The 13,459-nt window shown below is 34.8% G+C and overlaps 1 protein-coding gene across 1 annotated transcript in view; it reads left to right on the top strand.

Moving 5' to 3' along the window:
• LOC133338151 (protein spaetzle 4) overlaps positions 1-13,459 on the top strand; it is a 40,112-nt gene that overhangs the window by 21,303 nt on the left and 5,350 nt on the right. The window contains exon 2 of the mRNA XM_061546334.1: positions 12,018-13,437. Coding sequence (XP_061402318.1) covers positions 12,018-13,437 — 1,420 coding nt within the window. The remainder of the gene's footprint in view (positions 1-12,017; positions 13,438-13,459) is intronic.

Genomic DNA, 13,459 nt, shown 5'->3' on the forward strand with positions numbered 1-13,459 from the left:
GTGCACTAAAGCCCCATAGATAGGCCGGTTGACACAACGTACTGAAATAAATATAAAATAATCTCGGGCAAGTTTCCTCGAAATCGGTTCAGATTTCGATATAACATAGCTTCCATTTATAATTTCGACCAATTCATGTTAACAAAATTTAGCATAGGTTGCAGAATGGCATGTGTAGGGATTGATGTTAGTCGGTTTACATATAAGTAAATGATACATATGTGCCTTTTGAGAATATGTATTGAATCACTTTGTGAGCAAAGCGCAGGTCGCATTTATGATCCGATTTGGATAACATTTGATTTGATACAGGTCACTTATTTGGCCAAAGGACGAACCCTATTGATATTGGGGAAAATCGATTCAGATATAGATATAGCTTCCATATATAGATTCGTCCGATTTTATGTAAATGGTGCACCAAACTCCAACTATTAGTCCGATTGGAATAAAATTTTGAATAGCGTATTGAAGTTAATACAGGATGACATCCGCGAAGTTTCTTTGATGAGGGTTCAGATTTAGATATAGTTCCCATATATATTTTCGCCCGGTTTTATTTAAATGGTGCACCGGGGAACCTATTCACGAAATTTAGTCTAAAAAACTTTGTGTTAAGTTTGAATTTTATGTAAATGGTGCACCATATTTTCTGTTCTATTTGCACGATATTTTATTGTTGAAATTGCTTCAGATGTAGATATAGCTCCCACACACATTTTCGTCCGATTTTATGCAAATGGTACAAAATATATAAAATATTGCATTGCGTATTCGATAGAAGTCGGTTCAGGTTTAGATATGGCTTCCATATATATTTTCATCCGATTTCATCTAAATGGTGTACCAAATAACTAAATCACGATAGAGATCACAATATTTAAGATAGAGCTCTGCAATTTTGCATAGACATTGCTAGTACCCCTAAGATGTTTCGTATTGCAAATGTGATATATCGGCCCACGTTTTGGTGTAACCCCCATATAACGGTACCCCCAATAGTCGGTATTTTGGGGATTTTTAATATATTTTCCAACCGAATTGCCTTCAATTTTGGTTTTTTGTGTCTCATTGTATAGCAAAAGCCCTAATATGCAGTATTTTGGACACGTTTTCGACTGAATTTGCTGTAAATTTGTATTGTTAAATCTCACTACCAAAAATTATTAATATTGACGCAATGTTCACTGTACCTCCCATATAACGGCACTCCCAATATTCGGTATTTGGACGCGTTTTTCAATAATAAAATTTTTTAATATTGACTCAAATTTTAAAGTAGCTCCCATATAACGCTACTCCCATGCCGGTTTTTTGTGAAATTTTAGACACTTTTTCAATCGAAATGCCTGTAATTTGGGATTTTTTATAATTATTGTCTGCCAAATTTCACTTCCAATACCAATCCCCGTTTTGGTATAGTCCAATATAACAGTAGCCCCGCTATTACATATTTTGAGAATTTAGGGGGGTCCCATTTTCGATTTAAATTTTTACGATTTTCAATCCGGTGGCAAATGGACGTTTTTTACATTGAATACTTGTAACCTTGTTTAGAGGAGCTTGAAGGCCTAAAAGATATGAACATGAATGGAAATAATTTTGATGTTGTTGTTTTGTAGTTGTGCTTTATAATTAATGAAAAGTTCTTCATTCAAGTTTTCCCAACAGTGGAACGTCAAATTTCGAAATTAACAAAATTGTCGAAAATTTTTTGAAAAAATCCATATTTTCAACCAACAACCGAGTTATAAAATAATGAAAATACTGGCCGATTGCAATTATCCATTTATAGTTTCGTCTGGTTTCATAAAAATGTTCTACCAAAATGTGCTCATTAATTCCTCAACAGTAATTGTTCAACATCAGCATATCAAACACGTGAAGACCAGAAGCAATTAAAACACTACACTCAATATACCAAAGGATGTTTGCATTGTCGCAATCTAACTTCCTTCTTCCTTCCCTTGCGGTCCTGTGGATTATCATGTGAGATTTCCGTTCTCTCAACTGATCCGAAATCAGTGCGTATTTAAGGTGGCATATGGTAAATGGAGCATGGTCTACACGAAAAGACACAAGACAAAGAGGTGCTAGTATCTAAAGTTAAGTAAGACCATAACAAATACTTATACTCTACCATCTCTTTCAAGACAACAACACAATATACTTCTATCTACATGCTTTGATGTATACTTCAAAATCATACCCCTTGACTGCTTTTTGACATCTAATTTTATAATGATATGCTTTAATTTATATGAAAGTGTGGATATATTCATTTTCTTTCAAATTCTTTTCTAAACTTTTGCATTACCATTCTTAATTTTTTACGCCCATACAGAGTGAAATTTATTAATCATTGAGTAAAAAATTTAAAAACTTGCTAACGATGTTTTTAATACGAAATTTTTTATACTTTCATTTAATCGCGTAGTTAATTACTACCTGCTGTCAAAAACAGAGATGAGAATATTAATAAGAAAAGGGATAATTATAGCTGAAAGATAATTCAAGCGTTAAACATTAAAAATACATATTTCAACTAATCCTCCCACAACACTCAATTTCAGCAGGTTTGTTTCTTAAGTCTTTCGTTTTTTTGACCTTTCCGATAAATTCATGATTGCTACTGCAGTGAAAGTGTTCACATGTGTGTCTTAAGGGGACCCCCCCCCCCCCCATTCTCGGGGTCAAAATTTTTGTTGACTTAATTCCAATCTACACTAATTCAAAAATGTCCCTGCAAAATTTCAAGTAAAAATCTCAAGAACTCTTGAAGATAGCCGATTTATTGTGTCAGCATCAAGTGACGGCTGAAGGGCTTCTCAAACTTTAAACGCGTTTTTCTCTAAACATTTTTTTGCGAATGGCGGGCACGATAACTCAAAAACTAATAATCCAATCGGTTCCAAATTTTGCAACGTTTTTCTGAGAGTGTATAGCTCTCGTATGAACTAGGATAAAGCCAATCGGTGGGTGGGGTTCCCTTAAGTCATTTGATTTTAAGCCTGTAGCCCACAGGCCCGCTTATGCATGTCCGTCCGTCGAGTCGATTTATGCATGTCCGTCCGTCTGTCTGTCCATGTTAAATTGTAAACAAAGTACAGGTCACATTTATGATCCGAATTGGATAAAATTCGCCCGATTTGGTGTAAATGATGTACGAAAGTCCCTATATATCTTCCGATTTGCACGAAATTCGGCACAACGTACTGAATTAAGTCTAGAATGATGTGCGTTAAGTTTCGTGGAAATCGGTTCAGATTTAGATATAGCTCCCATATATATTTTCGTCTGATTTAATATAAATGGTGTACCAAAGTCCCTATATACCATTCGATTTGCACGAAATTTGGCATAGCGTCCTGAATTAAGTCTAGAATGATGTGTGTTAAGTTTCGTGAAAATCGGTTTAGATTTAGATATAACTCCCATATATATTTTCGTCCGATTTAATGTAAATGGTGCCACAAAGTCCCTATATATCTTCCGATTTGCACGGAATTTGGCACAATGTATTGAATTAAGTCTAGAATGATATGTGTTAAAATTCGTGAAAATCGGTTCAGATTTAGATATGCTACAATATATAATTTCGTCCGATTTAAGGTAAATGGCGTACCAAAGTCCCTATATATCTTTCGATATGCACGAAATTTGGCACAGCGTATTGAATTAATCTAGAAAGACGTGTATTAAGTTTCGTGGAAATCGGTTTAGATTGAAACATAGCTCCTATATATTCTTCGAATTTAAGGTGAATGGCGACTTTACGACCACTTATAAAGAATACTTAAGGTTGCCTGCATAGGGACATTAAGATCGTTTACAGAGACAAATTTACAGCCATTTAAAAAAAACGACTTGACAATGACACTATATTTAAGGTCCTCTATAAACACTACTTTATGAATATTAACAATCTCACATTTATAACTGTCATATTGCAATACATTTCGTCATCAATCAATCAATTTTAATTTTATGCATGCCTTCCCCAGCAAAAAAAAAAATATGCCAAAGTAAAAGTTAAATAAATACCAGTGCACTGGCCGACAAGCATAAATATTCAATATGCCATGCCAAACGTCACAGTTTTAGACCAACAATTTTTCATTGGAACAAACACCAATAAGAAAAAATATCAATTCTTTCACTTTTTCCTCTACCACCAACCAACATTGGACATTGAACAACAATGGATTTGCTTGGCCGCATATACACCATGTGGTATAGCCAACCCGCACAAATCCATGCAATGCAATCAACCGAAAACATGGCAAAACCCTTTTCATTTCGTTGGCAAGAGGAAATCGAAATAAATGAAATGGATATGGGCAGCAAAACAACTTTCCATTTCAACCAAATGTCTAAAATGACGCCCCAAATAAGTCAAAATGGTCATACACATTAAAAACCACAACAAATGGATAGGCCACAAAGCCTATTTATATTTGGAAATCAAAGAAGGTAATGCATTTTAGGCTGGATGTGTGTGTGTGTGTGTGTAAAATTGAAATTTATTTTAGTGTGGTTTGTTTTATTTGATAATTGCACAATTTTGATTAATATGGTGTAATAAAATGGCCATAAATCTAAAACAGTCATTAACAAATTTAAAAGAAAAATTGCATTTGAGATTATATGGGAAATAAATTATGGTTTTTTTCTTTCTTTTTAAAAATACGTACATAAATAATATATTTACTACTGAAATTAAACTTGAAAGTATGCAGTCTCTAAAGATATAATAGTTCTTATTCTTATCCATGCAGACAAAAACGGGATAAATTATTAGCAAAATAAATAAAATCAAGAGAGACTTGAACTCACTGACAAATCGAAATTCCTGCACAAATTTGATTACAACTGAAACATATTAAAGAAAACAGTGAACACTATACATCTGCCTCTTTATTAAAACTTTCTTAGTCACTTTTCACACAAATATTTTATTGACCGATGAGCCATGACTATAAATAAATCTAAAAAATGTGAAAAATGTTGAAAGAAAAATCGGAATATGTTCGTAAAATTCGCATTTCACAATGAAAAACCAGTGAGCGGAGCAGTATAGTCGGACGGGGCCGACCATACGATACCCTACACAACTACCACGGAACTCTAACATTCTACGGATTTTTATTCCGAGCCTGGACAATATTTCGTGATAGTTTCACCCTGTTGCCCGATTAGAAATAAACAGCACCTCTTCCTTACACTGACATATATTCCAAGTATTACTAATATTCAGTACAGCTCTTCTAATTACTTGTCCAGATTGCCTTCACTGTGGTTTGTGTTGTGATGTTCGACTTTCAATTGTGGTCTATAGATTGACTCGAAAAAACACAAAAAATTAAGTTTTTAGTCCAATTCATCCCAAAATTATTATCTGATCATCACCGAAAATTATACCCGATGTTCTTGACCATACCTGGATCCTCATGGAAAATTTAAAAGCGATCAGTGCTATATTTCCGCCCTCTAGTGTGGTAATGTATTACTAAATAATATATGAATACATAAGAACCTGTAAATATGTAAGTGTAACTCCCACATCCGAGTACATACGACAATATAATTGGTATCAATTTAAAGGTCATCAACTCTTCTTGGATATACTATCAATTTATCGGGTCTATGTCCTTCAGGAGTAAATATATACGCTCTAGAATACAAATTTTGTAATTTTTCACACAAAAGTAAGGGTACATTTGAAATATTGACCGATCTTTATCAAAACAGACATGCTTATTCTTTGGCCGATCCCCTTCTCCATGCAAAATTTCTCGATGTTCGGGCCATTATTGCGGCCTCTGGAGCGACCAGAAAAACCGACAGAAATTTAGTATTTGGTCCATTTCATCCCCTAAATATTAACCGATCTTTCCCAAAAACAATAGGGGTCTTCATTGGCCAGAACCCATCCTGCATGCAAAATTTCATGAAGATTGGTCCATAACTGTGGCCTGTATCGTGTTTACAAATTATAATGGACAGACGGACGGACGGACACACATGTCTAGATCGACTCAGCTAGTCGAGATATGACGATCGGTATACTTAAAGGTGGGTCTAGGACCAATATTTCGCGGCGTTACAAACTTTTGGGGCTGCACAAAGCTATAATACCCTGACAACATAGTTGTGTAGGGTATAAACAGTAAACTCTACACATCTGCCACTTTATTAAAACTTTCTTTGTCACTTTTCACACAAATATTTTAGTCCATTTGGCCGGCTAAATATTGACCGATAAGAAAAGAAAAATCGGAATATGTTCGCATTTCACAATGAGAAATAAATTATTGAATATGGAGCCTATTATTCTCAATGAAGACAAAAACGAAAATTATTATTTGTCATTATGTATTTAGCTAGCAAAATTAAACCAAAAGAACCATGCCTGTTCGTTGTATTCAATTTCGACAAAAAGTTTTGGTCCATTTCATCACCTTAATATCATGCAATCCCTACCGAGAATTTTACATTTAAAATGTCTAAATCGAAACAGCTAATCGAGAGTTGAAGATCAGTATATTAAAATGTGGAGCGATATCAACCGCTATGGCATTAAGCAAGTAAAAATTTCATTCGGCGTTGTCTGCAGATAGCATAAATGTAGTATACACATATCCTGAATTTTGTATGTTATTTTGGTTTGCGGAGATCTTCCGAATCAGTGTCGAGGTGGAAGATTTTTATCCACTTCACCACACTGTGGTACGGGTATATGTTTGTTACAGGCAAAAGGAAACGAAACCATGTTAAATATGATCCGAATTGGATGAATTTGAGTACAGCCAAATCATTTAGCCAACCGAAACCTATTGAAATTTGAGCAAATCTGTTCAGATTTAGATATATCTCCCATATTTGTGTTTATTTTAAGTAAACGGTGCAGTAAACTGCCAATACATGTTCGATTGATAAATTTTGCATAGATCACTGAATTTGCATAGATCACTGTTCAGATTTAGATATAGCTCTCATATACATTTATATATAGAGTTTGTAATTATGTTTGTCTGATTAAGACGAAATTTGCGTCAAAATCGGTTCAGATTTTGATATAGCTCCCATATATGTACGTTCCTCATATTTTAGGTAAATGATGCATTAAACTCCCAATGTATGTCAAATTAATACGAAATTTGGAATACCATACCGTATTGCATTTATAATGATGTGTGTTGAGTTTCGTTGAAATCGATTCAGATTTACATATAGCTCCCCTATATGAGCAATATTACCAATTTTTGAAAACATAGAGGTTCATCACTTTTAATTCCATAATTATTAAAGTACATAAGAAAAATTTAGTAGTTTCGAATTTATTGATTGACCTCCAAAGTTTATTTACGTGCATGATGTGTCTACTTTAATGTCAAAAAATGGGCAACCCAGATTTATGTTTATTTTCGATTTGTGACTAAGCCACTCATTTCACGGCCTTCGTGCTAAAGTAAAATGTATTTGCATCTACCTTTAAATTATTCTGACATTTTAAGCTCGATTTTGAGTGTTTATACCCTTCACCACACTGTGGTATCTGTTTGTAACAGGCAAAAGGAATCGAGATAGACCCATGGTCCCCTTTGAGAATATTCATAGAATCACTTTCTGAGTCGATTTATGCATGTCCGTCCGTCCGTCCGTCTGTTGATGTTAAATTGTAAACAAAGTACAGATCGCATTTATAATCCGATTTGGATGAAATTTGGCACAAGCCACATATTTGGCGATTGAGAAAAAATTTTACACAGAGTACTGAACACACATCAATCTAGAATCTGTTCAGATTTAGATATAGCTCCCATATATAGTTTCGTTCGATTTTAGGTAAATAGTGCACCGAACTGAAAATCTTTGCCCTATAGGGACAAAATTTTGCACATCGTACGGAATTTACTCCAGTTTAACATCTGTGAAGTTTTGTTGAAATTTAATTCTGCCCGATTAAGATGCAATTTTTTTATAGATATCATAATGTTATGTGTATGATTTTTTATTGGTTCAAATATCTATGTAGAACACATTTGTTTTTTGCACGATTCCATGTCAGCGGGCATCCAAAGATGCTATGTCTCTTCTATCAACAGGATATTGTACACATTATCATATTTTGTATGTATCCAAAGTGGTGAAGGGTATCATATAGTCGGCCCCGTCGACTGAAGATTCCTTAAGGATTAAAGATAAAGGTTTCCATCCGTTAGAACCCGGAATACCAAAATTACAACGGTTTAAAACTGCATTCGAAATCTTCAAAGTACCGAAATGTGGTTTGGGGCTATGACCTATATTGATCATTTATGCCAGCCTCCAGAGCCTGGAATGAAAAATTGCAGCCATTTATGTAGGAAAATATCACTACAAATCTCAAAATACCGAAAATTATTGAACCCATATAGACAATTTTCTTCATAGATGTATCCCAGCCTCCAGAACCTGAATGCCAAATTAAACAAAAATTCCGTGTGAAGATACAAAATCTCAAATGGCCGTTCCATTTTCGGTTATATGTAAGCTATACCAAAACGTGGAAACATATATTCCAATATCAAACTTCCTAGGAGTAGTAGACGTCATTCAAAACGGACGTCAACTGATCGCTGACAATGAAATATGCGCATCAAAAGGTGGTCTCTGAAGTCATAAATGGCTACAATAAATCCTAAACCAAAATCATCCTGCCAAGGGGGTGAGTGCGTGCCTTTTTCCTAAATAATTTCGTATAAACAGATCCCAAAAAAAATGTCATTCCTGTCAGCAAAGGTCTCATGGCCCACATCATGGACTAATGCATACAGCGAATAAAGGTGTCACCATTTCTATGACTACCCTCTTCCAATTCTAATTCCGTTCATACACAAAGTCACAATGTTGTCAGTTTCTGACAATGTTGTCAGTTAAAAAAATGTCGACTACAGCAAACCTATTACAACAATTCATTCTAAACTTAATTCGCCAATATAGAAACAATTTCGTGATAATCGACCAAGCACCACTTATATAAATTTGAACCGATTTTTCAGACTCAGTTCGTAGTTTATGGTTAAAAATTAACTCTTACATGTTCGAGAGTACTTTATAGGTCCAAATGATTTATGTCGCTTAAGGTGATTCTGGCTAATAGGAAAAGTATTTTATGGTCCATTCCGACACAGTATTAAATATTGTGAAAACTTTTTCGAATACCTAATAAAAAATATTATTACCGTTTTAAATTACAAACAAAGCAACAAATTGTACTCCCTGTTCGAGCAAACAGAAAAAAAATTAATCCACAAAAATAATAACCAGCTATCATCCAATATAAGGCACATAGACAAAATTTCCATTCAAAAGCACTTGTAAAGTCAAAATGTAAGAATTTCAATAAAGGTTTTGGTTGTGGTAACGATTACAACATTTTCTTGATTTGTTTTGGACAAATGCATAAATCTATGACATATGCATTTTTGGGTGCAATGGGGAAAACCGGTTACATGGATTGCATTGTCTATGGCAATGGATGGTATGATTATTGGCTGACTCACTCACTCACTTAATCCGTTCACTTTTACTCTTATTATATTTATGGGTTTTTTGAAATTCTTGGAAATCTTATATAATTTCCATCTTTTTTTCAATTTCAATGTAATTGGAGCATAAAACCAACTCCAACGTAATTTAGAAATGTTTAAAAGAAAACACTTTTCTAAGCAGTTGGGTATGTGATGTGGATGTGGGCATTATTATGTTTATTCATAAGTGGGTGTAGATTTAATTAAATTTTCTTGGCTATTTCCTTTTAAAGCCAATTTGAGAAATGTACTGTCATTATTGACCTGTCTGTGTGTAGTTAAACAAAAGACTTAAGACACAAGCATCCAACGAAATTATTACAATTTTTAATTTCACTTTCATACACATTGCACTGCCTGTCAATATACAGGCTAGGAACGAATGAAGGTTATGGTTTAAAAATCTCTATAAACATATTCCTAATAGGATTAATATTGAAAAGGAGGGGAAAACATAAAATTATAAATTTAAGGTTTAAATTTAATCCATTTTTACATTGCAACATTATGGTACGTACTATGGACCCAATATTTACCAGATAAAACAATAAAATTTCCCAGCTAAATTGTTTGAAGCACGTGTCCAAGCTCCCCAAAATACCGATCTATGCATTGCGTGCAGCATTGTATGGGGATATCCATAAAAGTTACACCAATATAGATAATTTATAGTAGTAGGATTTACTAACATACCACAATCTAAAATAACAATACAACCAATTAGGTTGTAACATTTACCCAAAACCATACTCGGTATTTAGATGATTATGGGTACGGAGTGTACCATTATATGGGGGCTACCCCGAAATATAAGCCTCTATGTTCCCTCGAAGGAAAATACAGATGTCTTTCAGCAACCTATGCTAAATTTAATTTCATTCGGACTACCATACCACAACCTAAAATAACAAATTACGACCAATTAGAGTCGTTTGCTTACAATAGAAATCGATTTATAGCAAACTTGATATACGCTATTCAGTATGCTGCATTAAAATTTAATCTCAATTAAATATCCGTTCAAAATTTATATAGGAGATATGTCTCAATTTGATACGTTGTGCAACATACATTAAATCGGACGAAAATATATATGGGAGCTATATCTAAATCTGTACCGATATTCTCGAAACTTTACACACATATTTCCAGTCTTTATTCAGACTCCATGCCAAATTTCTTGCATATCAAAAGATATATAGGGACTTTGGTACTCCATTTATATTAAATCGGACGAAAATATATATGGGAGCTATATCTAAATCTGAACCGATTTTCACGAAACTTAACACACATCATTCTAGAATTCATTCAATGATCTATACCAAATTTCGTGCAAATCGAAAGATATATAGGGTCTTTGGTACACCATTTACCTTAAATTGGGCGAAAATGTATTTGGGAGCTATATCTAAATCTGAACCGATTTCCACGAAACTTAGCAGACATCATTCTAGACTTAATTTAGTACTCTATGTCAAATTTCGTGCAAATCGAAAAATATATAGGGACTTTGGTGCGCCATTTACATTAAATCGGACGAAAATATATATAGGAGCTATATCTAAATCTGAACCAATGTTCTCGAACTTAACACATATCATTCCATATCATATCATTCCAGACTTAATTCAATACGCTATACTAAATTTCGTGCAAATCGAAAGATATTTAGCGACTTTGGTATACCATTTACCTTAAATCGGACGAAATTATATATGGGTGCTATATCTAAATCTGAACCGATTTTCTCCAATTTCAATAGGGTTCGTCCTTGGGCCAAATAAGTGACATGTGCCAAATTTCGTCCAAATTGGATCGTAAATGCGACCTGTACTTTATTTACAATTTAACAAGGACAGACAGATGGACGGACAAGCATAAATCGACTCAGAAAGGAATATTATGCATATTCTCAAAAGGACCGGTGGATCTATTTCGTTTCCATTTACCTGTTACAAACATATGCACAAAGACATAATACCCTGTACAATATTGTGGTGAAGGGTATAATAATTTTTCGTAGGCAGATCTGACATCCAAAGAGAATCAAAAATATTAATGTACAGCTGATCCTGTTGAAAAACGTGTCTAAACCCCCAAAAATAACAAATAATGGAGGCTACCCTAAACAATTGACTAATATTGATCATTTTCGGTATGAAGATTTGATACCTAATGAGAACCAAACGAGTCAAACATTGCCGTAATACTGTTAAAAGTACAACATTTGATATTCGTAATAAAACGAATTTTTATAAAGCTAAAAACATTTGATAATCTTCTGGGTTCTTAATATATAATATTCGCCGAGGGCTTTCGTTTTTAAAATAAATTTTCCGTCAGATACAATGAATTGAGCTTAAAATTTACTTTATTTATCCTAAAACAATCTATTCTATTCATTGCTAATCAATTGTTTTTCCATTTTTTTCCTTGCAGGGAAATTTAATATTTCTTCTACTGTTTGCCCTACTCGTACCAGAAACTTCGTCCTTCGGCTATGATTCGTCATCATCATCATGCAGCCCGAACACTAAACAATCACGTCGTGGTCGAGCACAAATGTTGGCCGCCATACCCTGTGATCTCCTGACACAAGCATATTGTGCTCAGCCTGGTTCGGCATATCCCTGGCATGCTGTCCGGCGATTTGTTCATGAAAATCAAGGTTTGATGAAACGAATGTATGGCGATGTACGTCACATATCGGTTTTGCGCGATGAAATCTATAATAATGAAATCGATATTGATGATATTGAAGCGGCGACAGAGAGATATTCACGAGATGGTTATAATCGTCGATCTTCGAAGCTAATGCGTCATCGTGAAGAGTTCGAAAATTTCAGAGTTAATGATCGGGTTAACGATATTTTGAGAGATCCACATTTTAGACCGGTGACAACGACAACAACAACCACAACAACTAGAGGTACTACCAGGAAAACGACTACAACCGAAACGCCTATAACTACATCGACAACGACCACACCCGAAGGAGTCGAATCTACTGTGGTGGCCAATGATGAGGAGACGACCACATTGGCTAGCAGCACTACACCCAGCACAAAAAGAACAACTAAAGGTACAACACAAAATCCAAATGATGTTACCGATTCCGAATTAAATACCACCAATGGTGAAGAAGTGCAAGATGAAGAGGATGAGGAGGTCATAACAAGAAACGAAAATGATACCACGAAGTCAGAGAATTTATTTGATAATCAAATAAATCCCGATGGCGACGAAGATGATTTGACAACTTCTGCAGATAGGGAGGACGATTTGGATATTATTAATATCGAGGCGAATAGTATTTTCGATGAAACCAGTGATGATGCACCACCCACGGAATTAACTGGGGAAAATATTGAAATTGTCGCATCTCCTCAGCTCGGCTTGAGAAATCTAACTACGGAAATACCAACAACCACAAATCCAAGTAAAACGGAAAGTTCAACGGTGGCAACGAAAACCACAACAAATAGTCCCACAATTGCCAGTACAGCTTCTACAACGGAAGAGACAACAACTAGCTCGAAAACCACACCTACAACATCGACCTCAACCACTTCTACAACCATAAAACCCGAAACCGTGGCCGAAAGATCTCCAGCCAAAAAAGAAAGAAAACCTTTTGTACCCTCTTCCACGAGACTACAACAAAGACTACAGCAACAACAACAGGGACAAAAGGCGGAATCTACAATATCCGCCAAATTAAAGCTCAAGATAAATCCCACCCAGGCAACACCTACCAAAGCGGCTACCACCACGACCATAACACATTTGGATAAGGCCTCACTGAATGCTACAACCCTCACAACTCCCCTAACATCGATGAAAACTTCTCCATTTAAAAGTCATTACAACAACAAAAATTA

This window comes from Musca vetustissima, unplaced genomic scaffold (genome assembly GCF_032173495.1).
Source record: "Musca vetustissima isolate MV318-11 ecotype Yass unplaced genomic scaffold, APGP_CSIRO_Mvet_v1 utg43337, whole genome shotgun sequence".
Lineage (NCBI taxonomy): Eukaryota > Metazoa > Arthropoda > Insecta > Diptera > Muscidae > Musca > Musca vetustissima.